This window comes from Callospermophilus lateralis, chromosome 5 (assembly GCF_048772815.1).
Source record: "Callospermophilus lateralis isolate mCalLat2 chromosome 5, mCalLat2.hap1, whole genome shotgun sequence".
Classification (NCBI taxonomy): Eukaryota; Metazoa; Chordata; class Mammalia; order Rodentia; family Sciuridae; genus Callospermophilus; species Callospermophilus lateralis.
Genome location: NC_135309.1, coordinates 88,764,527 through 88,790,435, shown reverse-complemented (window position 1 = coordinate 88,790,435; position 25,909 = coordinate 88,764,527). Strand labels below are relative to the sequence as shown.

The 25,909-nt window shown below is 34.2% G+C and overlaps 1 protein-coding gene across 1 annotated transcript in view; it reads left to right on the top strand.

Annotated features, from left to right (window-relative positions):
- The window catches only part of Lnpep (leucyl and cystinyl aminopeptidase), a 95,943-nt gene that overhangs the window by 40,721 nt on the left and 29,313 nt on the right, over positions 1–25,909 (top strand). The window contains exons 2-11 of the mRNA XM_076856983.2: positions 289–1,129; positions 5,622–5,760; positions 6,861–6,992; positions 11,962–12,082; positions 12,965–13,119; positions 14,874–14,987; positions 16,420–16,551; positions 22,569–22,700; positions 24,854–25,014; positions 25,229–25,317. Coding sequence (XP_076713098.1) covers positions 289–1,129; positions 5,622–5,760; positions 6,861–6,992; positions 11,962–12,082; positions 12,965–13,119; positions 14,874–14,987; positions 16,420–16,551; positions 22,569–22,700; positions 24,854–25,014; positions 25,229–25,317 — 2,016 coding nt within the window. The remainder of the gene's footprint in view (positions 1–288; positions 1,130–5,621; positions 5,761–6,860; positions 6,993–11,961; positions 12,083–12,964; positions 13,120–14,873; positions 14,988–16,419; positions 16,552–22,568; positions 22,701–24,853; positions 25,015–25,228; positions 25,318–25,909) is intronic.

The window sequence follows — 25,909 nt, the reverse complement described above, 5'->3', positions numbered from 1 at the left end:
GTTGGGTAGGAATATATTAAGAAAATTAATCTGTAATCTCAGCTGTATTTTTTTATTTTAGCCTATTTATTTATTTGCTTTATACTGTGGAATGTTTTATTTATGTGTGGGTTTTTAATTAATGACTCAAGGAAGTCACAAGCATCTTATTTAATTCAGTAGCTCTGAGATAGAAATAAGTCTTAGTAAGTTAAAAATATCATATATTAAATATGTTTTTGCTAGAAAACATCATACTATAAACTTTGTTCCTTAACTCTATGCCTGTCCTTATGTTTGGATTTTTAGATCGACTTCAGCTCCCTAGGAATATGATTGAAAATAGCATGTTTGAGGAAGAGCCAGATGTGGTGGACTTAGCCAAAGAACCTTGTTTACATCCTCTAGAGCCTGATGAGGTGGAATATGAGCCCCGGGGTTCCCGACTGCTGGTGCGAGGTCTTGGTGAACATGAGATGGACGAGGATGAAGAGGATTATGAGTCATCTGCAAAACTACTGGGCATGTCCTTCATGAACAGAAGCTCAGGCCTTCGGAACAGTGCAGCTGGCTATAGACAGAGTCCAGATGGGGCCTGTTCAGTACCCTCTGCAAGGACCTTGGTGGTCTGTGTTTTTGTCATTGTGGTTGCTGTCTCTGTAATCATGGTGATTTACCTACTGCCTAGATGTACCTTTACCAAAGAAGGCTGCCATAAGAAAAATCAGTCAATGGAACTAATTCAGCCAGTTGCAACAAATGGGAAGTTATTTCCATGGGCACAAATTAGGCTTCCCACTGCCATTATGCCACAGCGCTATGAACTTCACCTACACCCAAACCTAACCTCAATGACTTTCAGGGGTTCTGTGACAATTTCAGTTCTGGCTCTTCAGACCACATGGAATATCATTCTTCATAGCACAGGTCATAATATTTCAAGAGTGACTTTTATGTCAGCACTTTCAAGTCAAGAAAAAGAAGTTGAAATCCTGGAATATCCATATCATGAGCAAATTGCCATTGTTGCCCCTGAAGCCCTTCTAGCAGGACACAATTATACCATGAAGATAGAATATTCAGCAAATATATCTAGTTCTTATTATGGGTTTTATGGTGTCAACTATACAGATGAAAGCAATGAGAAAAAGTATGTAGCCTTTTCTATGCTGTATGATGACTTCAGCAATATGGATCCCTTTTCCACAACAGACCTATTAACTGAATTTTTTTTTTTTTTAATTTAAGAAGTTAGGTGCCCAATAGAATGGTAGTTTGGGAAAATATACCATTACTCTTTGGCAAAGCTTTGACCATATATCATCGTGGGGTGCGGGGTAGGAGTTTGCTGATGGAAGGGGCTGGATAAAATTTTTGTCAGTTATATTCTGTATCATAAACCTTAAGTTATCTTCAGCTTTTACTGGTTTACTTATTCTATGATTCTAATTTTCTATCACCCTATGAAGTCTCTATAGGAAGCAGAATAAAGAGGAAAATGGATTATTCTTTAAGACCTATGTGCAGAATTTTTAGGACATGCTTAGTCAGATGGAGAAAGAGGACACAAAGCATGGTATGCTTATATATGCAATTTTTAGTACCCTTATCTTTACTGGTTTACTTTTTAAAGAAAATTCTAGTTTGACTATTGGATTCTGATAGAAATTTTTAAAAAGTCTAGGAGAAACTCTGTTTCAATTTATAAAAAAAAAAAGTGAGACAAAACATAAAAAGTATTCAGCTACTTATTTGGATGATATATTTCTCCCTTTAATTCATAGCATATAGCTGGAATTTCCAAAAAGATAGATTTCACACTGTATATAGGTTATTCATAAATGGTTATGTCAGTTCTCTTATGTGCACAAAGTCTTTGTCATATCTGCTCAGTGCAATTGGAGCATTCTCTCTATTACTTTGTGTACCAGTATATGAATTACTGATGCAGGCAATTTGGCTAATGTTCCTTGATGTATTATGAGAAATAATTAGAAATGAATATTTTAAACCTATCTTAAGAAAACTTTTTGATCCTTCTTAAATGAGGAAACAGGCAAAGCAGTATCTGTACTTCTCTTCAGTAAGTAATTTTAGTTTTTCTTTCTATATAATACTTTTTCTGGGAGAGGAGGGTACCAGGGATTGAACTCAGGGGCATTTAACCACTGAGCTACATCCCCAGCCATATTTTGTATTTTATTTAGGGAAAGGGTCTCACTGAGTTGTTTAGCACCTTGTTTTTGCTGAGGATGGCTTTGAACTTGCAATCCTCCTGTCCCAGACTCCCAAGCCACTGGGACTAGAGGCGTGCCCACTTTCACAGCTTTATATATAATACTTTTAAAATAAATGACAATTCTGTTGCTACATTTCAATTCATATATTTGACATTGAACAAAAATTTATAATTGAAGTGGCAGTTTGGAGTTCTTGATTTTAGTCCCCTTTTTAAAGTCATCATTATCCCTAGGAAATATAGGATCTACATAAAAAGAATGACTTAGTGTGCAAGCCCCTAACCATCTCATCTGATTAGATCATTGCTTCAGAGTCCTTGGGCCTATTACTATATGATGGGAAGCATGAATGTTGTGTAGCAGAGTAAGGTGTTTTGGGGTATGACTATTGACTCTTACCATGGACTGGTTGTATTGAACTTCAAGTGCACTTTCCTGAAAATCCAATGATAAACAAATCCATGTAGAACATGCTAGAAAAATGGAACATGGTTTGTCAAAATTAAAAAATACAGTATTAAAATAGTATTTTAAAATCTTAAAATAAATTAGCCACTGTGATACATTGCTTCCCTAGTTTACACCTCCTTTGTACATTGTTATCCCTAGCACTTAGAATTCTCTTACCTGACCACCACCTAATTTGTTAATTGTTTTGAGCATTACTTGAGGAAGCTCTGAAAACACTATTATAAAAATGTAGGTTCTTTAACATACCTGTTAGAGTAATGAAGGCCCTACATGATATCTTGGTAAAGGTACAAGTTTAGAAGATTATTTATACCTTTTAATATTTTATTATTTATACATTTTACTTATAATTCTGAGCAGTTTTTTTCTTTCACTTTTGATTATGCTTAGTTCTACTGGAAAAGTTTTTATACTTTCTTCTCTTTGAGGTATAATTAGAAAAAAATATTTAAACTAGTAGATAAAGTAATCAAGATATATATTCCTTGATTAGGAAATCAGCACGTATGTAACACCATGTATGGCCACTCTGTGTGGTAAGGAAACTACCTGTGTGCTCTAAGTAGGGGACAGTGAGTAGTAACCTTGCAGTTAAACAGAAATTGTTGATGACAGACTTAAGATTCTAGGTGACAAAATGATACTAAAAGAACTAGCAGACAAATTTAAGATGGAAGTTATTTTTGTTTGTTTCTTCATCTTTCAGTCTTTTTCTTGAACTCTTGAAGCATCCTCTTAACAGATCACCTGATCTGTAATATTACTATAATCTTCCCCACAGCCCCCATTTTTTCATACTGATATTGATTTGTTCCTATGCTTACTCATATTTCTGTATTTGTTTCTATAAGTTTAGATGACCATCCTGATCTTTGGCTTATAATCCTTCAGCAGTTCCTCATTTCTAAAGTGGTGTAGTTCAAGGCCTTTCATTTCTGGCCCTTGTTTTCCTCGCAGCTCTTACCTGCTATATTAAACTTCGTGTGCACTTTCCTGAAAATCCAGTGAAATAAAAGTCAATATTTACTGGGAGCTGAAGTGCAGAAACTGTTGCATTATCCCCTTATCCTCTTATCCTTTCAACCCCACTAAGAAGTAGATATTAACATATTCATTGTATAACTGAAGAAAATGAGGCACATAAAGCAACTCATTTGACATCTATGGCTAGCAGAGTGGGAACTAAAAATCAATGTCATTTGAAATGACAGAGGGACATTCTTAGCCACTGTGATACATTGCTTCCCTAGTATACACCTCCTTTGCACATTGTTATCCCTAGTACTTAGAATTCTCTTATCTGACCACCACCTAATTTGTTAATTGTCTTGAGCATTACTTGAGGAAGCTCTGAAACTAACTTTCTGAAAGCAAACATAGTCACCAATAAAAGAATGTGCTTCAAAGTATTCAGCCTATATAGAACAGATTATAATATCATCAAGAAGCAGCTTTCTCAAAGAGACTTTTGTATGAGATAGTTATTATTCCATCTCTTTTAATAGTAATCTAAGGTTTTATTTGTCTTAGAGTGTTATGATTTAATTTTAGTCTATAAGTAGGCTCCTGTCTAAATAGTAGTAGAGATAACATAAAACTTTATTCCTTGGTCCCTTGTGGTCCTTCTGTTAACTAGGTAAGAACCTTAGGGACAGGGTAAAGAAATGGAATGGTAGAATGCTGATATGTTTATATTGTTTCACATATGTTGATTGCTATCGTTTTTTGCAGCTTACCCAATTAGAAACAATCATTTGGGCACACACTTACCAAGAAAAAAATACAGTAGTTTTAAGTGTGGAAGAATTGTGGTGATCTAGTATTTTTAATAAATATTAATATAGGACTTTGTGGCATATAAATAGTTTTTATTATGATTAGTCTTATGTAATTTTCTCAAATACCTTGGGTGTTTGGAAGGGAATCCTGTCACTGATTTGCCCAAAGTTACATAGCTGGGAAATTGTAGAGTTTGGGTCTTCAGACTCCACTTTCCACACTGTTCCTTTTTTACTTATCATCTGACAGTGAAAACTAAACCCCAAACAAGAAAGGTTGCTACACAGTGGCTGTAAATATGCCTTATGGCCTGGGAATGCACCACAGGAGCACACTTGCCCTGATTGTTTTAGGGCCATTTGGATAATCTCCCAAATGGAGATTTGCTTTATTTCTCTACCTAATTGGAAATCTGCATTTCCCCCCCTGTGTCTTTTTATACTTTCCTCCCAGCCTTTAATTGAGGACTTTATATGTGTCACAGCCTTAATAGTTGCTACTGTGTGGGAGGGAGGAAATTTTTGATTCATCTCTGAGAGTAAAGGAAACCATAATACTACAGGACAGCTAGATTTTTCAGTCTTGATCAGGATGTAATCTGTGAACTTGAAGTTTAGTTTGGTGAAGCCAAAGTCTGTACAAAAGATTAGTGGCAATTAATGACAACCCTTCATATTGATCTTCCATCAGACACCTGTCCAAGACCTCCATGGCCAGCTGCAGCCTACCTTCCTGGCTTCATTTCTAACTACACTCAGCAGCTGCCCTAGTCCATGGACATACCTTGCTCTCTTTCCATGTGCTGCCCATTCTTCCTTGAGTCTACTCTCTTCCATTTTCTGCCTGCTCAAATATCCATGTTTTAAGGCCCTCTTCAGACTTTGTACCAGTTTCCTTAGAGTGTCTTTAGCCACTAGTCAGAATTTGTTTCCTATCCCTTGTCCCACTGCTTTGTTTTTACTGCCAGGACATGATTTACAACTTGATATGCCTCTGTGTATTGTATAAACCTCTGCCTCTCCTAGTTGATTGTGGGTCCTTTAGGGACTGGATTGTACCATATTTATCTTAACACCCCTAGTACTTGGCAGGATGCCTCTTTGTATAGTAGGTGGTCAATAACTTTTGGATTGAATTTGCATTTTTTTTTAGGTACTTTGCAGCAACTCAGTTTGAACCCCTGGCAGCAAGATCTGCTTTTCCTTGCTTTGATGAACCAGCGTTTAAGGCCACATTTATCATCAGGATCATAAGGGATGAGCAATACACTGCTTTATCAAATATGCCTAAGGTACCGTGTGTTCCTTGAATGAAAAATTTTTGCTCTTTCTCTAAACATACTTGAATTACTTAAAATACTTAAATAAGTTTGAATATAGATATTAGTTGGAATCAGTTGGGAAGTCAGCCTGTGGAGCACTTGAAAGAGAAAGATCTGCTGAACCTAGAAAGTAGGTGTAGGAAATGCAAAGTGTACTGAAGTTGTGCTTGTATTAATAGTGTTAAGTAGTACAAGATCAGAGACAGTGAATTTACTATTCAAAACAGTGTTATTTGATGTTATTTAATCACAATTGTTCTTATAATTTTACTAGTAAAGAAAAAATTGACATCCTTGTAATTTGGAGGTCAACAACAAGAATAGGAGCCTTTTTCTTGAAGCAGTGGGGTGAAATCAATTATATAGTTCTAAATAGAACCATGAGGTCATTGGTTGTCTCAAACACCTGAGGGACTGAGTGGGGAGGAGCAGCCATACCCAGCAAGTCATGGAGCCCACCTCTCTAGGCAGCAGCCAACATGGTCTGTCCTTAACTAAGGCTGTACTCCAACAGCTCCACTTCAAGCCATACTCCTCACCTTAGTCTTTTTCTGTAAGAGGTGGATGCCAACTTGCTTAGTATCATGGTTGGGAAATCCTGTAGTTGCAGGATTTGTGACCTACCATCTTCCAGCCCACTAAGTCTTCATAGGAGTCTTCAACATGGCACTCTAAAAAGCCTTTTACATCATTCAAGGGATATCCCAGATGTAGTTTCTGCTTCTATGGATGTATTTATAGCAGTAAAGTGGAACCCTCCTAGGTTGTATAGAAAGATTTGTGTTTTAATGAAGTTTTAAAGATGAGAAACAACTACTTATATTTATTTAAAGCCACCTTGGAGCTAAAAATTCATGGATTTTGCTGTACTCAGTATGTCCTCACTACAAAGGATGGTAGAACAAACTGAGACTAAGGGCGTTGCTCTGTCTAGAAACTCATGCTGAGATTAAAATATGCTAGTATCTTCACTTCTTATTTCCTATATGAATGTTCAGTTTCTCAGTGTCTTTGTCATTGTAATTCATTCCTGCAGTTACAGAACTGTCATCTTTTCTCTTTGCCTGTAGAAGTCATCAGTCCTTATGGAAGATGGACTTGTTCAGGATGAGTTTTGTGAGAGTGTGAAGATGAGTACTTACCTGGTTGCTTTCATTGTGGGAGAAATGAAGAACCTGAGTCAGGATGTAAATGGAACCCTGGTATGTTGATGTGGTAATTGTCCGAAAGCCTGTTTCAGAGTGGGTTAAGAGGAATTCTGGCTTTACTGATTGCTTGTGGTGGTCTTATGAAGAGAAGCAAGCTTTTAGATCATGCTCAGACATTTTATATTACAAATATTATTTTACTTATTATTAATTCTACTATTGGTTTGATAACTGAAAGTAAATAATTTTCAAGTTTCTTCATTTATAAGAGAAATCTAATAAAACATCATTACTAAAGTTTCTAGAACTGTATAATATAGTGGTCACTAGGCTTATATAATTATTTAGATGTAAATTAAAGTTAAATAAATTTAAAATCCATTTTCTCAGTTTTATTTGCCACATTTCAAGTATTATAGTAGTGTTCATGTACCATATTGCATAGATTGAAATGATTAGACAGATGCTGTTTTTTTTAAAAAAACAAACCCTGGGATCCAGGTATTTATTGGTCAGTGGGGCTCAGCCCCAACATAAAAACAAAAAACAAAACAAAAAAACACCTCCCACTCGTTATAATAGCAATCATTAAGAATACAAAAAATAATAAATGCAGGTAAGGATGTGGGGGCGGGAAAGATACACTCATACATTGTTGGTGGAACTGCAAATTAGTACAACCACTCTGAAAGCAATATGGAGAGTTCCCCCAAAACTAGGAATGGATATGGCCCAGCTATCCCACTCCTTGATATTTCTCCATAAGGTCTAAAATCAGCATATTATAGTGATACAGGCACATCAGTGTTTATAACAGTGCAATTCACAGTAACCAAATTATGGAACCAGCCCAGGTACCATCAACAGCCATAAATGAGATTATGGCATTTGCTGGTAAATGGATGGAACTGGAGAATATCATTCTAAGTGAAATAAGCCAGACCCCAAAAGTCTAGGGTTGAATGTTTTCTCTCACATGTGGAAGTTAAACCAAAATAAAGGGGGAAAGGCAAGGGTAGAAAATCTCATGAAAATAGAAGGGAGATCAGTGGAGCACAGGAAGTGGGGACTAAGGGAGAAGGATAGATGGGAAAAGGGAGGAACTGCAGAATGAAATTGACCAAATTATGCTATGTACATCTATGAAAATACCACAGTGAATTTCACCTTTATGTATATCTATAAAGCTCTAATTTAAAAAGAACTATAAATAAATAGTTGAGGAGGAGAGGGAAAGAGGAAGTACTGGGGTCTGAAGTGAAACTTCAGAATATTGAATATTCCATATTCAATTTTTTCAAAATGAACTGTGTTATTATGTGTAACTATAATGCACTAATAAAAATATTTTAAAAAGAAAGAATGAAAGAAGAAAAGCAAATCCTGATTGAGTTTATTCATAGAAAATGAGTAAGATTTTTAAGGGTCTGATTTATCTACATTTTGCCAAAATTCATTCTAGTAAAGTAATTCTGTTTTTCTTTGTCATTAATACCCATTTTAAAATGATTATTTGATTATATTTTCATACTCTAATTTTATAGCAGAAACCTAATAAAGCGAATATTTTCACATAAAATAAATAAAGAAAAATAAAGGGCTCTTTTAAAGTCCCCCATTTCCCTCCCTCCTTCCCTACTTCCATTCTTGCCTCTTCTTTCATCTTCTATGTTGGCTTCTTACTACCTGTAGGATGACATTCAAATTCATCATTCTGATATTCTGATATTCAAGGTTGCCCTTACAAAGCTCAATTATCTTTCCAGTTGCTCCAATGTTAATTCTCCCATACAGCCAAGATAAATTATTCATAACACACATATATGCCTCATTTGTGTGTGTGTGTGTGTGTGTGTGTGTGTGTGTGTAGAAAGAAAGAGATTGAGAGAGAAGAATATAAGGTATAAGTTGGATTTTTTTTTTCCTTTTGCTTGGAATAGGAAGAAACATGGTGGTTAAATATGAACCCTGGAGTCTTCCTGGATTAAAATCTATCTTATGCACTTTAATAACTTTGAACCCTTAAGAAGACTACATTCTAATCCTCTGAACATCACCTTTTACAATTCTAATATTACACATACTCATACACACACAACCATTTATTATAGATATAATATATATAAATTGTGTACATTTTATTTTTATCATATGTAAAATCTTTTACATGAGTTATAAATATTGTCATTTTTAGTGCTACCCAGTAGTAAATGTGTTTTTAAAAAATTAACATTATACAAATAAACAATAATTTTATTAATTTATTCTGTTTTTTAGGAAATATGGAAGAATGTAATGTGGAATAATTCTGTATGTTAATTGTGGGCACTTGTTTATAAACATTTTTTTTTAATTTTATATGTTGACTGAGGATGAAGCATTAGATCCATGTGACTGATGAGGAAATCATAGAGGTTAGATTGACCTGAGATGACAAATCAAGTTATAGTCAAAATTTTACTATCCAATAGCTATGCTGTGTCTTATACCAAATTACATGAATAACAAATGTAGACATAGTGACCAGAACTATTCAAAACTTGGAGTGTAGCAAAGGATTTTTGTTATGTTAAAAATGTTGTAATCTTTAGACTGCCTTCTATTTTATAATATTTTACATGAGTTTAAATTAACAAGGTCAAGGATTAAGGCAATAGGGATTTTCTTATTAATGTGAATCTTACCAAGCAACTAAAAAGTCATGGTTGACTGTAGATTATTACATGTGACCTGTAATAATAAAGACTGTGTCAGAGGCTTGAAAAAGAAAATATTTGTTATTTCTGTTCATTCTTTATTCCTTAAATCTCTCCCTGCCTTTAGGAATGCCAGAATTACCTGTAAAATTCTAGGGCAGTTGTAAATGTACTGTTTTATTTGTTTGTCTTGAGGTTTTTGTTTTGTTTTGTTTTTTTGCCACTGCACTGCCTGCCTTCATTTTTATTGTACACAGGTCTAATTGCTAGAAGCAAAATTTAATCATGATTAGTCCCATGTGGTGTCTCTCCACATTTAAAAGAATCTTCAACTATTTTATCCATGTGGTTAGAATTTTAATATTCATAGAAACATGACTCTGTTCAAAATTTCCTCAAAAAACATTTCTACCTCAAGTGTCTTTCCACCAGCCTAGGACATTATGCACAATTCTTATTATTCTTTTCCATCTAATCAATCATTTTGAATGGACTTATTTCTGTTTGTTTATTTTAGGAATGTATGCTTTTTGTTGTTCAGTTATTTGTTTGGGAAAGTCAGCATTTTTCAGAAAATTTAGTATGAAACCTCTAATATTTTCTGTCCCTATACAACTTGCAGTCCATAGTATTGTTTTGGTGGAGGGTGGGGCTGAAACTTGATTCTGCTTTTGCTTTTGTTAACTAATGTTCATTTTTAATAATTTAAAAAACTGATAAATTGAACCTAACAAATCTTTTATTCCTCAATCTTAAAGAATCCTATTCTTTGGGAGCTGATCAAGGATATTTATAGTTGTGTTTTTAGAAATCTCCCATAAGGTCCTTGTAAGATGTTGGGCAAGAAGTTTTAACTTGTAAGTCTTGAGACCTCAGTGTCAGTTGATTTCCATTTAACAATGTTTTTTCTGGGGGGGCGGGGTTGTTTTATGTGTTGGGGAGCAATACTAAATCTCAGGCATGCTAAACCTCTCTCTGCCACAGAGTCACACCCTCAGCCCCCATTCAACAATGTTTAGAATACTCTTACAAAGGCAAGAATGCTATTCAAGACTTTCTTTGCTAAGACAGATTGCTCTGTTTATTTTTTATTTTATTTTTTAAATTTTGTTTTTAGTTATAGGTGGACACAATATCTTTATTTTATTTATTTATATGTTGTGCTGAGGATCGAACACAGAACCTCACACATGCTAGGTGAGCACTCTACTGCTGAGCCACAACCCTGGCCCCTTTGTTTATTTTTTACTGCTTCTGTTGTTCTTAGATTAAGCTTGATAATAATTATAATGATTAGATGATTTATTTCTAGTAAGAACTCTTAGCTATATTCTTTTAAGGAAAAGAAAAAGAAGTAGAAAGGAAGAGAAAATACCCAAGTACCTTCTTTTTATGATCATTTTATTCCGGAAATGGGAATAAATGAACCCTTTCATCAGATTTCAGTTTCATTTACAGTCACATTGTATGTATTTAACTTAGCATTTAACCCATAAAAGAGAAAATACCCATTTAAATAATACAGGTGATTCTATCTTCTTTCCCACTTAGCACATGTCCTGCAGTGAATGGGCAATAAGACACATGAACTGTTATTCTCTTAGTTGTTTTCACTTACTGTGTGCCATCAAAATGTGTTTCACATGATTTATATATAAATATAAAAAATGGGACATAAAAACAAGCCCCGAATGAAAAAAAGCAAAGAATAAGTTGTCCCAGACTGAAAGAAAAATTGTGGCCATACTTTTGAAAGAGAATATTTTTATTTATAATCAGTTTTCTACAATGTAATTTCAATAAATCTGCCATTTCTATTTTGTATGTAAACTTGAGAGTTAACTCTATTAGCAATATGTGACTCCTCTGTATTTAGTGCTTGCTAGATGTCAGTCTCTATGATAGGCGCTGAAAAGATAAAAGTTAAATACATATGATGTGAATGTAAATGAAACTGAAATCTAAGGCTCTTCATAGTTCGTAAGTAAAGAAAGAAGTGCAAGTAATGGGAGAAGACAAATATCAAAAAATTTAATGGGCAAGTGCTTATAAACTGCTATAAAATGACCAAACCTAATTTACTTGGGATGTTATGATAGTTTCAAAAAGAAAAGGAATTAGTAAGGTATTTTTTGAACATTGTTGTATATATGGAAGGGACTTACTAAACTCTATGGGGACTAAAAGAATTGTAAGCAAGAGTTTCTGTCCTAAGATATCTCATACAACTGTATTTTTTAGGTATGCCAGTCCTGACAGTGCTCACCTGAATATTGTGGCATTTTAATTGTATCTCTCCTTATATCACATATAATGTTTCCCTTTAGGTTTCAATATACACTGTGCCAGAAAAGATTGGTCAAGTTCACCATGCCTTGGAAACAACTGTGAAGCTTCTTGAGTTTTATCAAAACTATTTTGAAATTCAATATCCACTTAAAAAATTGGGTAAGAATCACCACACTTCTGATTTTTACTGCAATTGTAATAAAGATTTGTATTGCAAATGTTTTTTAGAGATAGTTTTTACTAAAGTTACTTTAAAAAGCCCAGAAACATTGTTAATGCTTTAAAAATCATAATTATTAAATTATTTACATTCTGTGAATAAAATAACTTGGAGCTTAAAACACAAGTTATGGGGCTGTTAGAAAGGTACTATGTAAGTGCGATTAGCTTAAGGGCTTAGTCTGAAATTTGACTGACTTCCAAGAAATTTTGTAATTCAAATAACAAAAACTGCATAATGGGAAATCAGGAGAGCAAGAGGATTTTAGTACTCTTCAATGTAGAGCTGTTCCTAGAGAGCTCAATATGGATGGGCCCTGAATTTTGTTCCTCTTGCTCTAGAAAGCTGATTGGTTGTGGAGGCATTTTTTTTTTTCCCTTTGGTAAGGGACAGTGAGTCACCTGAAAGGAGGTCAAATCTTTCTCAGCTGACAACTGGTTAAGGAGTATGGAGAGCAAGAATAAGGATGGTGCATGCCTGTAATCCCAGTGGCTCAGGAGTCTGAAGCAGGAGGATCAGGAGTTCAGAGTCAGCCTCAGCAAGGGTGAGGCACTGAGCCAACTCAGTGAGACCCTGTCTCTAAATAAAATACAAAATAGGGCTGGGGATGTGGCTCAGTAGTTGAGTATCCCTGAATTCAATCCCTGTACCAAAAAAAAAAAAAACAAAAAAAGGAATAAGGATGGTTCCACTTTCTAAGGAGTATAAAAATAACTCACTGTCTTCACCATGATAAGCCAATGAATAACATATTTTGTTTTAATTAGGGAGTGTGCCTTATATGAGGAAAAGTTGATAACTTTTTTCCCTGTTATCTCTAGATTTGGTGGCCATTCCTGATTTTGAAGCAGGAGCAATGGAAAATTGGGGTTTGATAACCTTCCGAGAAGAGACTCTTCTGTATGACAATAATACTTCTTCGGTGACAGATAGAAAACTGGTCACTAAAATCATTGCTCATGAACTGGCCCATCAGGTATTAACAACCAGTGCTCTTACATCTTATAATTGTGTCTACTTCGTATACTAGAGCTTTAGAGTACATGTAGATGTTACTAATTATTCAGCTTTTTAAAAAAATATTACCTTATAATAAAAAGACACTTTTTTAGCACAAATTTAATTTCCAAATGAAAATGTTTTTGTTTGTATAGGATGTTTAAAGCATTTTAATACCTTAAGATTGGTAATAATCTCATTTTACAGATGAAGAAACTTGAGAATCTGCTTAAATAAATGATTTGCCCAAAGTCACATGGCTAATAAGTAGTAGCATTTGGGCTTGAAGTCACTGTCTCTTTGAGACCCTTTTTCCCTAACAATTTATAGCTTCTCAGTGTAACTTTTTGTAGGTGGGTTCCCTAAATTGCACTTTCTCTGACAACTCTTAAATCCACAGTTGTTAGGACTAGATTTAATTTTTCTTCTTCTACTAGAATGGGGTTCTGTGTTAATGTAGGAGAGAGAGGTTCTGAGTAAAGTGTGAAGGCATCTTTATATGACACAGAGAAAAAGAAAGAGAATTTTGTGAGTATACAACATGCCCTGTTCTTCAATACCTTGTCTCTGCTGGGCTCTGGATGTGAAGTCCTTGCCAGGGTTGTGTATGGTTCAGGGTGTCATGAGGGGCCCCTTGTGGAGGAAGACCAGGAACGGAATTGGTCTGCTTACTGTCTACCTATACATCTGTGTAGGACTTGGTAGCCCTCATAAAGACTTCTTGGCAAGCTGGAATATGAAGCATTTATTCACTGTTATAAATGGGCCATAGATAAAAGGTGTCTTTGTAGATTCTTCTACATCTATTATTTCCAGGGCTAGCCATTGCCACTTGGGGAGTATTTCTGTCTTATTTCTTCTTTAGGACTTATAAAACATCTTCCAGTGAAACAGGGTTTGGCATAAGTCTTAGAAAGTTTTCTGTTATAATTCTGTAAAGTGTTTTGTTTTAGTATCTTGCAACTTGATTTTTGCTGCTAATTTTAAATAAATCATAGGCTACCTTAGCTAAATTGCACACCCTACAACCACTTTTTATTTCAAAGATTTTTAACATACATTTTTTAGGGGAGTCTCATTATTTTTTTCTTTCTTTTTATTACCGCATAGAAGAAAACATTTAAAGATGTTCCCGATTTCATCTGTTTATATAAATGGCAACTTTCTTAATGAATGTTGTTTGAATTCAGGTTTGAATCATGCAAATGCTATCTCTGCCTTGGCCAATTGAGGAGAAACCTAAAGCATGGACCCCCTGACTACAGGAAAAGCTCTCACATAGAAAGAAACTTTCTTAGTTAACCTGCATGGTTGTAGATATAATGGAAAATAATACTATTAACTTAATATAAGAAAGTCAGTTTCATTATCTAGGAAACCTCATTTCCATGAGGTAGCTAAAAAAGTTTTTATATCCCTATTTGGCATGTTATATAGCCTGTTTTTAAAATTGATGAATATACTAATAAATATATTAGTACTCTTTCTTGCTTTTTTTCCCATTCAGTTAAGGTAAAATATTAAAAGTTTTATTTTACTTATAAAGGAAATTTACACAACTTTTACAAATCTCTGATTAATTCAAGTATAGTTTGTTTGAACTGTAATACCAGTATATTTTTAAGATATCTTAATTTGGTTATGGACAGTTAATATGACAGTTCAGCCAGTTTTTTGAATATTCCTGAGAATGTAATTATCATGTTGGTTGGGACTTTGTTTTTCCCACAGTGGTTTGGTAATCTGGTAACAATGCAGTGGTGGAATGACCTATGGCTAAATGAAGGTTTCGCCACTTTCATGGAGTATTTTTCTTTGGAAAAAGTATTCAAAGAGCTCTCCAGTGTAAGTATAATATTTGTCTTACTTGGAATGCTAGGAGGAAAAATAGTCAAGTTATGTTTTCTTTGCATTTGGAGAAATGAAAATGTTTCTAGAAAACTATACTAAAATTCATCCTTGTTAATGATATCCATACCTTTTTGGAAATTTGACAATGAAAATTACACTTTTACTGATATGTTTCACTGAAATTATGTAAGTTTATATGTTTTTGTAATTAAAATGAATATTTTAAATTGCTTTCCTACATTCTGTTTTTAACAAGTATGGCTCTTTTGCTTGATGGGATTTAGATAAGGTTGAAAAGTCTTTTTTTGCAAAGCAAAAATTTTTTTTATCTTGTCTATAAAGAGAGAAGAAAATTAAGACATTTTGTAGTAATTATATCACTCTGTTGTCACTACATGAATACATTCTTATAATAGCAATATATAACTTCATACAAACAGATAATTTGTTCTGTTATGGTACAGACCATATTTTGTATTTCCCAAAAATGTGGAATATCCTTCCATGATAGAGAGACCTAATAATGTTGTCACTGTTATTAGACTCTGGAGATATTCTGAATTTAGGGACATTTGAAAACATTAAGCCATGATGTGCCATATTTTGCCAAAATAATTCAAGCTATGAGTGGAAAAGTGTAAATATTTTTTTCAACCCTTAAATTCAGTGACTTTCTGTTAAACTTCCTGGAGAAATGAGTCAAGACTGCTTTAAAGCAAGAAGTGTTCTTTGAGCTTTCAATCTGAAGTTTTTGTTTAGGACTTGTTAAAAATTTTCAAATAAAAGGAATTAATTTTTAGCTAGAATACTAAATAAGGCATTCCGAATTTGTATACCCTATTTAATTAAGCAATGAGATATATAGTTTCACCACTTGGTGGTGCCCAGAATTTTGAAAACCCCCTAATATGTATTCTTTGGGAGCTCATCTGCTGAACTATCAAGAGTTCCTACTGTTTAAGAGATATTTTACTTTAATTGGTTCTCAATTAAGAGAAATGTATATTGTCTTGTTAAAAATCCTGTACTATCTATGAGAACCCAGCTTAAAGACCAAGTTTTTTTTTTTAATTTCAGTTTTTATTTTAAAAATTAACTCTAGCCATTTTAGAATATTTATCTTGGATACCCACATTTGGCATTTGTTTACTTTAGTAATGGGCTCTTAACTCATCTGTATTCTCCTGTTTAGCAAATACTGATTTTCTTGTGACTAGGTTATAATTATACTTTTAAATTTAAGGGATGTGCATTGAGGTCATAATCTTTCTGGATTTTCAAAAGTTTATATTCTGAAATTTAGTGTAACCAATTGTTTTTTCATCATGACTTTTAGTAATAATTAGCAATAATATCAATAACTGCTGTACTTAACCTTTGCCTTGGATACTTTCATGATATCCTAATCTGTTTAATTTTTTACTAGTATGAAGATTTCTTAGACTCTCGATTTAAAACCATGAAGAAAGATTCGTTGAATTCATCTCATCCAATATCATCATCTGTTCAGTCTTCAGAACAAATTGAAGAGATGTTTGATTCTCTTTCCTATTTTAAGGTATTGCTATGCAGAAAGAAAGCAACGGCAGTAGGCTTCAAGTTAATTTCATAATGTCAGCCAGTTGCATGATTTAGATTATTTTAAAAATTAAGTGAATATTATTTTCAGATAGCCTGCTAAACTTTAAATGTTTAAATTTTAGCATTTGTATCTATTGAAATTTTTAGTCTTAACTTTTTATGAGGTTTCCTTTATCTGTCTCTTTTTAAAGTTCTGTGACTAGTTCTCCAGGCAGTTACCAAGACATCCTTCAAAGTTGATTTATGCTACAGATCTGCAAGTAGAACATGTTCAGAAAAGGACCTAAGTAAGCCTGGAGTTGTGTTACTCAGCATTGAGGGATATTCTAAAGTTAGGATTACTAAAACAAGTAAGCAAAAAGACATTTTAACTATTGAAGATTATAATGCAGGATCAAAAAGAAACAGGCTCTAGGTTCAGGGATGAAGAAAAGATAAAAAATTAGGAATCCCATTAGGATCACTATAAGAGAACAAAGAAATCAAGAAGCTATCAGCATCATTGTTTTGAGGGCAGGGGTGAATGTTATGGCTTATTTACCTCCTCATTTTGGCTCTTGAATTAATTAGTTAATAAATTCCTGCAATAGAGCTGGATGCAATGCTGTACACCTATAATCCCAGCAACTCAGAAGGCTGAGGGAGGTGAATCAAGAGTTCAAAACCAGCCTCAGTAATTTAGTGAGGCCCTAAGGAACTTGGTGAGATCCTATTTCAAAATTAAAAAAATGAAAAGGGTTGGGGATGTGGTTCAGTGGTTAAGTACCCCTGGCACAACAATAAATAAATAAATAAATTCCTGCAGTAGATAGGGAAGAAAATACATAAAACTTAAGATATAATTCATATAATCAAAAACTCAAAATTTAGGAGGTGAGTATTTGTGGACCAGGAAGAAAAATAATGTATGCTGAAGTGGTAAAGAAACTTTTTACTTGGGATGCTGAAGAGAGATTCTTTGGAGGAAAATGGGAATTCAAATGAGTTAAATAATAACAATAGTGGTTAATAGGAATGGGAGAAACAGGGTAGGACAAGAATGAAATAATGGGGTTTACAAAGAAAAAGTCGGGACCACTGTCAGGCAAGAAATGCTTATTTAGAGATAACATATGTCTGCAGTGGAAGCCACTTGTGGAGTACAGAAAGATGAGAAAGGTAGCAAGGCCCAGTTGCAGAAGTTCCTGAATGCCATCAGGAGTCCGGATTTTTTTCTGTATGTAGTGGAAAGCTTCAGAAGATTTTTGAACAAAAGAATTACTTGATTAAAGGTACTATTTAGAAAAATTAAATTGGTTTTAGTTTATAAAGTAGATTTAAGTGAGGGGAACCCTTAAGTCAGGAAATTGCTGCTGAAGTTTAGGCATGTAATGTAAAAGATACATAAGGTATGGTAGTAAGAGTAGATAGAAAACAATGGGCATGAAAAACTGGGTTGGGGTAAGTACTTAAAGGACTTTGTGACGGGTTAATACAGACAAAGAAGGAGTAAGAAAAATGTTTCCCAAGGCCAAGCCTGACTGTGAGAATAATAGTACTGCTAACAAGAAAATCAGGAGTTTCATTAGCCATATTAAATATATAATAGACTCCCTTTATCTGCAGTTTTACTTTCCATGGTTTCAGTTACCTGTGGTTAATGGTGCTTGCAAAAATATTAAAAGGAAAATTCCAGAAATAAATAATTTGTCAGTTGTAAACTGCACACCATTCTGAGTAATGTGATAAAATCTCATGCTGTCCTTGCCCTGGTGTGAATCATCCATTTGTTCAGAGTGTTCACACTATGTATGCTACCTATTGGTAACATAATACCCATCTTAGTTATCAGATCACCTACACAGTATCACAGTGTTTGTGTTCAAGTAACCACTATTTTACTTTATAATGGCCCCATGCACAAGAGTTGTGGTGCTGGCAATTCACATGTACAAAACAGACACCATAGTGCTTCCTTTAATTGAAAAGATGAACCTTCTTAACTTAATATAGAAAGAAAACAAATTATGTGCTGAAGTTGCTAGGATCTGTAAAATAAGACATTTTGACAGATTACATTCACATAAGTTTTATTTGACAGTATATTATCATTATCCTAATTGTTCATTTTATTATTAGTTTTTATTGCTGATAATCTCTTACTAGGCCTAATTTATAATTTAAACTTTATCATAATTATGTATATATTGGAAAAGGCATAGTATACCCAAGGTTTGGTACTATCTACGGTTTCAGGTATCCTCTGCAGGTCTTAGAAAGTATCCCTTGTGGACAGGGGAAATTACTGTATTTCAGTTAGAGCTACTGCTGTGATGTGTGTGTGTGTGTGTGTGTGTGAGAGAGAGAGAGAGAGAGAGAGAGAGAGAGAGAGAGAGAGAGAGATATGCTGGGGATTGAACCCAGGGCCTTGTGCAGGCGAGACAAGTACTTTACCAACTGAGCTATATCCCCAGCCCTACTGCAGTAATTTTTAAAGCCTATTCTGGAACTTTCAATAAGGAAAAATTTTAAACTTGTGGTTCTGTTGTTGTATAGAACATACTACCTTTAATATAGAACTTAAACAGAGCAGTTATTTTAGGATGTATTGACAGAGCTCTGTCTGCCTCCAGTACCTTCCTTACAAATCCAGAATTCATTATCTCCTGATCATGTTGTTTCCACAGCATATTTAACCTCTATTGATATGGTAACTACTTATTTCAGAATTGAAAATCTGGCAAATATCTCCCATCATTGAGAAAAGCAGGAAACTGAGTAATTATCAATATTTTGTGTAAGAAAAAGTAAATGACAGTGAGGAATGTGTTTGACAAACATGTTCTGTTTGTTCTTATAATCATCAAACCCAGGTATTAATGGAGGTATCTTATGAGGATTCATTCATGCAGCAAATTTTACAAGTATCAACCTTACACCAGCTATTGTTCTGGGTACTGGGGATACCACAGGAAACAAGCTAGACTAGCTTCTGTGAAGCTTCCATTTCAGGGGTTAAAGATCGAGACAGCACTATACAGATGGATGAATAAATAGGTGTTATGATACCAGAAATAAAACATGTAAGGAAATGAGAGTAACAAAGCAAATGTTGGTCTACATCCCACAACTGGGGAAAACCACTTGAGAGGTGATATTTGTATACTATTTGAGGAATTTTGAGGGGAAGAATGTATCAAGCAGAAGTAACCAATGTATAGAGTTTGTGTACAGAGAAGAGTTAATGTTGCAGGAATGAGACTGCTATCTTTTGAAAAATCTGCTTGCAAGACTGGCCCTTGGCTGGCATCTGGGAATCTGGATTTTGGAAAAGTTTTTATCGTTCCATGATAAGAGTGGTCTGCTGTGCCCTCAGTTGTACCAACAATGTTGTTTATGCTAAACATTCTTGCCTTTCCTTGAGTCTGGAATTTTGATATATGCCAGCTAGAGAATACCTCTACAGATAGTATCTTGGATGCTGAGTCTCTAATGAGCATTCCTGGTAGAAAATATTTCACATATGTTATCCTGTCTTGCTGGAGGGAATAAATATATCCTGTATGATTGCCCTGGGAGAGGACTCCTGAAGGTTTGAACCTAGTTTTCTCTTGACTTTATCCCATGCAACTTTTCCCTTAGCTGATTTTACTTTGTAACCTTTTACTGTAATAAATTATAGCATGAGTATGACTGTCAGCTTTGTTTTCTGAGTCCTCCTAGTGCATCATCAAACCTGGGACTGGTCTTGGGGAGTCCCATACAGCTTGAGATGAGAGATTGCTTTCCATGTTCAAGCACCTGCAAGGAGCCAATATATCTGGAGTAGAGGAAGAGGAAAGGAAAGTAGAAGTGAAATCAGAAGAATTATAAGAGATCAGATCATTGTAGAGTCTAAAAGGAGGCCATGGCAAGAATCTTGGTTTTATTCTAAGTGAAATAAAAGGATCCAGGAAAAATCATGTGTGTAAAAGGTTGCTCTAGTCTTCAATAGCACATGGAATCAGGAGCACTAGTTAGGAAGTCGTTGTAGTAGGACTAAGGTGGCAGTAGTGAAGGTGATGAGATATGGTTGGACTTGAAATATTTGTACAAGTTGATTCAGTAGAATTTGCTAATGGATTAGATATGGAATATAATGAAGAGTTAAAAACAAGGTTTTTATACAAACAGCTGGAAAAAAATGTATTTGCCATTTGCTAAGTGGAGAAGACCACAGGAGGAGTAGAACTGGTGAAAGAGGAAAAAAAAAATAGTTCAGTTTTTTAGTATGAGATGCACCTTAGATACACAAATGGACCACACTGGCAGTTTGATGAGTCTGGGATTCAGAGAGGAAATATGGTCGTATATATGTGAATTACAGAGTCATTTAAAACCCCTGAAGTTGAGAAGATCAACTGAGAAGCAAATTAGGTAGAGAAGAAAAGAGATTTAAAGAGAAAATGCCAGGATATACACCAAATTTACTCACTGGGATGATGAGAAGGATCCAGCAAAGTAGACTAAGTATGATGCCAGGGAATAGGGAGAAAGTCAAGAATGAAATCACAAGGCCAAGTGCATAAAGACTTTCAAGGAATACTGCCAGTGGGTTGATAAGTGAGTCTGAGAATGGACTTTGGTTTGGTACCAGAGAATTTAATAGTGACCTTGATAAGAGCACTGCCAGTGAAGTGATGGCTAGCAGAGGGCTCAAAAGAAAATGCAGACTACATTTTTGAAGAGTCTTACTATAAAAAGAGAAGGGGCATGAAATGCAGTGATAACTGGAGAGAGTGAAGTTAAGAAAAGTTGGGGATTTTAAAAATTTGTTTAAAATTAGGAATGCTAAATAGTTTTTATTTTGTTAATGGTAATGCTACAGTACAGAGAGGAAAGGTGGTGATATAGGACAAAAGGGGAATTGTTTTGGAACAAGAATGAGTACTTAAATTTATAGAAAAAAATAATAGGTATAAAATGTAGGGCATTAAATTTATATGTACTGATAATCTTTTATTTTATTTTCTATTTGCTGATGGACAGCATTGCATTTATTTTTATGTGGTGCTAAGGATTGAACCCAGTGTCTCACACATGCTAGGCAAGCACTCTACCACTGAGTTACAGCCCCACCCCCTGTACTGATAATCTTAATGAATTAATACTGTTACATTTTTATCAGAAGTGAAAGTCATTCAAAAAATATTAGTGCCTATTACTGGGCATTGAGGTTCTGTTTTAATTACTATAGTTGAGGTTTTTTTTTAATTATTCCCCCAACTGGTGTGCAGCTTAAAAGAGGAAATAAATATATAACCAATGCAGAAAGTAATATAAATTGCTATTGAAGATGGACAGAAATGATTACTATTTCAAATAAGGAAAGGCTTCACAGAGGAGGTGGAGCCAGAATGATGACGTGTGTATGAGTGAATATAGTGTGGTCTTAATAGTTGCATAGCTGGTTATGAATTATCAGTGTATGCTTGCTGCTCTGTACATATTTGAAATGACTCTGTAGGAAGAAGAGAGATTCTGGCTACTTCAGCAACATGGCATACTAAAATTAGAAAGTAATGCACTACCTAGAAGAAAGGCTTTTGTGAATTCTGCTGATTCATTGTGTCTGTAGCAGTATATGCTCACAAATGGAGCTGGCACTTCAAGAATTAGGGATGGACATAGGGATGCCACAGAAAATTGAGCATGCTCTTCTATTAAAATAGGAAAACTGAGCATTTCAACACTAATACTGAAACAGTAAGTGTGCTGATAGACCACATAGAATGGCTCATGGAAAAAATAGTACACATGAATATGTAACTCCATTAATTCTTTTTCAAATTCCTTAAAATAAGTTTAAGACATTTGAACATCATCCACATCTAGCTATGAGATAGTATAACTACATTGAACATGTAAAAGTACATGTTCAGAATGTTTTGAATATCAGATTTTCGGTTCTATTGCCTATAATATTCTATTGTTTTCTTGCTTTTTCCTCACTTTTTTGTTTGTTTTTGAAAATAGGGAGCTTCCCTCTTGTTGATGCTGAAAACTTACCTTAGTGAAGATGTATTTCAACATGCTATCATTCTTTACCTGCATAATCATAGCTATGCATCCATTCAAAGTGATGATCTCTGGGATAGTTTTAATGAGGTGAGTGACCCAGATAATTTATTTAAGTTCTGTCTTCTTACAGTAGGAGCTCTTCTGTTTATATTTTTATCACATAAGCAAATAAGTCTGTGGTTGCAAAGTATTTTATAATTATTTAAGAGAGAGGGCTATGGTATATCAGTTATACAATTGGCATAAAAATATTTGTGAATACAGTACTGAATTTAAAGTCATGAAATGAAAGTGCTGTGCTTAATTGTTGAAAAAAAAAGAAGGTGGGTTTCCATACTTTATTGTCCATTCCTACTTTGTTAGGAAAAGGGAAATTATCCCATATTAAAGGATATTACTGTATCTTTGTTATTTGATTTTTTAAAAAAAATCTCTTTTCCTAGTTTTTTTTTCTTTTTTTTTTTTTTTAAATCTCCCATTCACCATTCTGTATTGTCCCCTGTAATCTCTTTGTCTTTTGAGTCCACATTCCTCTAAGTAGATGATATGTCACAGGCTAACTGCCACAAACTGTATGCTACCCTAGGATCGTTTAACTCTTTGGATTTTGTTACCTACAGATATTCTAATATATGGTGTAGTTAGGTAGATGTTATGCATTAAAGCAGTCGTGAACCTAGCCTGCTGCATGAGTGTATGTTGACTGTACAACATTGACAAGCATTTTAGTTTTTTACTCTGATCTAGATCAGTGGTTCTTCATGCTCTGAAATATTGCATGAAATTTCTGGCCATATTTTCTAAGAAAACCACAAATCATTGCACATTTTCAAAGTTTTATGAATGTTGGATTAAGAATCCTTGTTTTGGCTCCTTTCCATATGCTTTTTCTGCTGCTACCTAATGTGAATTCTGGTGTTTTCTAGCTGTTAAGTTTTTGCTCAAAAGATATTCCTTCCCTACTCTGAATTCTTTTTGAAAGGTTTCAGTTCTTATTACCTAACACTTGATTCCAAATTCTATAATCATATAGTAGCATTTCAGTTGAAAATCATGTTTTTTACTTTATACCCATTATCTTATCTCTTGGCATTTAGAAAATATTTCTGTCTTCCTCACTGACTCCAACTTTTGGACCATAGTGTAGTCCCATCCCAGCCTGGTCCATAACATTATACTCAGCTTTTTCCAGCATCCACATCAAATCATGCATTGGGCTCTTCACTTCAGTATTGCTTCAAACACTCCAAAGCATGTTGCTTTCCTTACCACCCTCTGGTCCATAAGTAAGGAGACCAGAGCCACTAGAAATATAAGAGTAATATCACAATGAATTTGGGAAGAATCACTTTATCCTTTTGTGCTTTAAATAGGCATATGGTGATTGAGGTAAGGTTTGCATAGTAGTATAACATGAATTTATCTGCATGTGACTTAGTTGCTAGCAATCCAAATCTAGATGTAATCTAGAAAAATAATTTCAATCATAAATTCAACTCTTTTCTTTAAAGAGACAATTGTTCAAAAATTGCTTCCTAAACATTGATGCCAGTCTTAGGGATAATGGCATTAGAGATCTGCAAACATCTGACAATAGATTCTACATTTTTCAGATAATTTCTTGTGTTTTCTGGGAAAGACTATATGTGTGACCATCAAAAAAGTTTACCAGTATTCTCTAAAGAGACTTAGTCAAGAGATCCGACTGCTGCTCCTGCTGCTGCTCCCTGGCTAACACGAAGCAGAGCATAGGAGAATGAAGAAAATCTTGCCTCAGTTGATTCAAGAATTGAACAGCAATTCTTTCCATTCTAGAATACATATCATTAGTCTTATCTTCTAAATGTTAGCATTGTAACCTAAAAGAGCACTTCTACTTTCTTAGGAATTTTAATTTTAAGGAATTTAGGAATTTTTTTATCTAAATGAAACCTGTTAGTTCATTAAAAGCACTAAAAGCACATGCTGCTTTTTGACACAGTGCCTCTCTTACACCCTCAGTTTTCAGTCAGTTCTGTTCCAGGTTTCTTTTCTTTTAGAACTTGCTTGTGTACCTAAATTAGATGTGTAAACTCAATGCAGTGTTAATGCTTTTTTTTTACATTAAAATTAAATATTGTCTTGATAGAATGTGCTCGGGAACAAGAGAAGGGTACAAATAAAACTGTAAAAATTTTAACTAATTTTTTATCTTAAAGTAAAAATACCTTATTCTTTTTTTTTTTTTTTTTTTTTTGTAGGTTACAAACAAAACACTAGATGTAAAGAAAATGATGAAAACATGGACCCTGCAGAAAGGGTTTCCTTTAGTGACTGTTGAAAGGAAAGGAACAAAACTTTTCATACAGCAAGAGAGATTCTTTTTAAATACGAAGCCTGAAATTCAGCCTTTAGATATAAGGTATATACTCTTCGTTTCTGTGTTGTGTCTTTTGTACCCTCAAATGAAGTATATTTAAATGTTTTGTGATCATACATTCTAATGAAACTTAACACGATTATCCTTCTCTGGGAATAGCTTAAATTTCTCCTTTCTATCCCTAAACCAAGAAGTCACGTGTAACTAAGTGAAATATTGGGAAGAGATATAATCTTACAATATCTTCTTTTTACAGTTACCTGTGGCATATTCCAATATCCTATGTCACTGATGGAAGAAATTATTCAAAATATCGATCAGTATCACTACTGGACAAGAAATCAGGTTTGAATATAACTAATACCTTCCTAAAAAAGAAATTGCTAATAGCATAATTTAAAAAATCTGACCAAAGAGCAAATCAGACATTACACTTTCCAGTGCATATACCCTGTCAACTTATTTTATGAATCATATATCCAAGATGTGATTAAAATGAGATTGATTCTATGTTCACACAGAATTGGTCTTTAATTATAAGAAATAAGGTACAAAAAGTCACAGGGAATGTGCTGTCAGTCTTGACAAGAAATAGCAAATGTTTTATTTTTATTTCCTGGATAAATATTTCACATTTACAAAATAAGAAGTAATAGAAACAGAGCAGTTTATAAAAGTGTTATCTACTATCTACTGTCTAGGGATGGAATATAGTAATTGCATTTTAACAAGAATCCTAGATGATTCATATATATAATATGATAAAGCCTGATTCATGACTTAGGTTTAGAGCAAATAATTATTATAATATGTATTGCAGATGTAGCATACCTTTTTTGCAAGGAGAAAATGGAGCAGGAAACTATCATAGCAAGGAGAAGGGAGATAATGAAATGTGAATGTGATATAGGTTCCAAAATTTAAAACTTTGGATCTA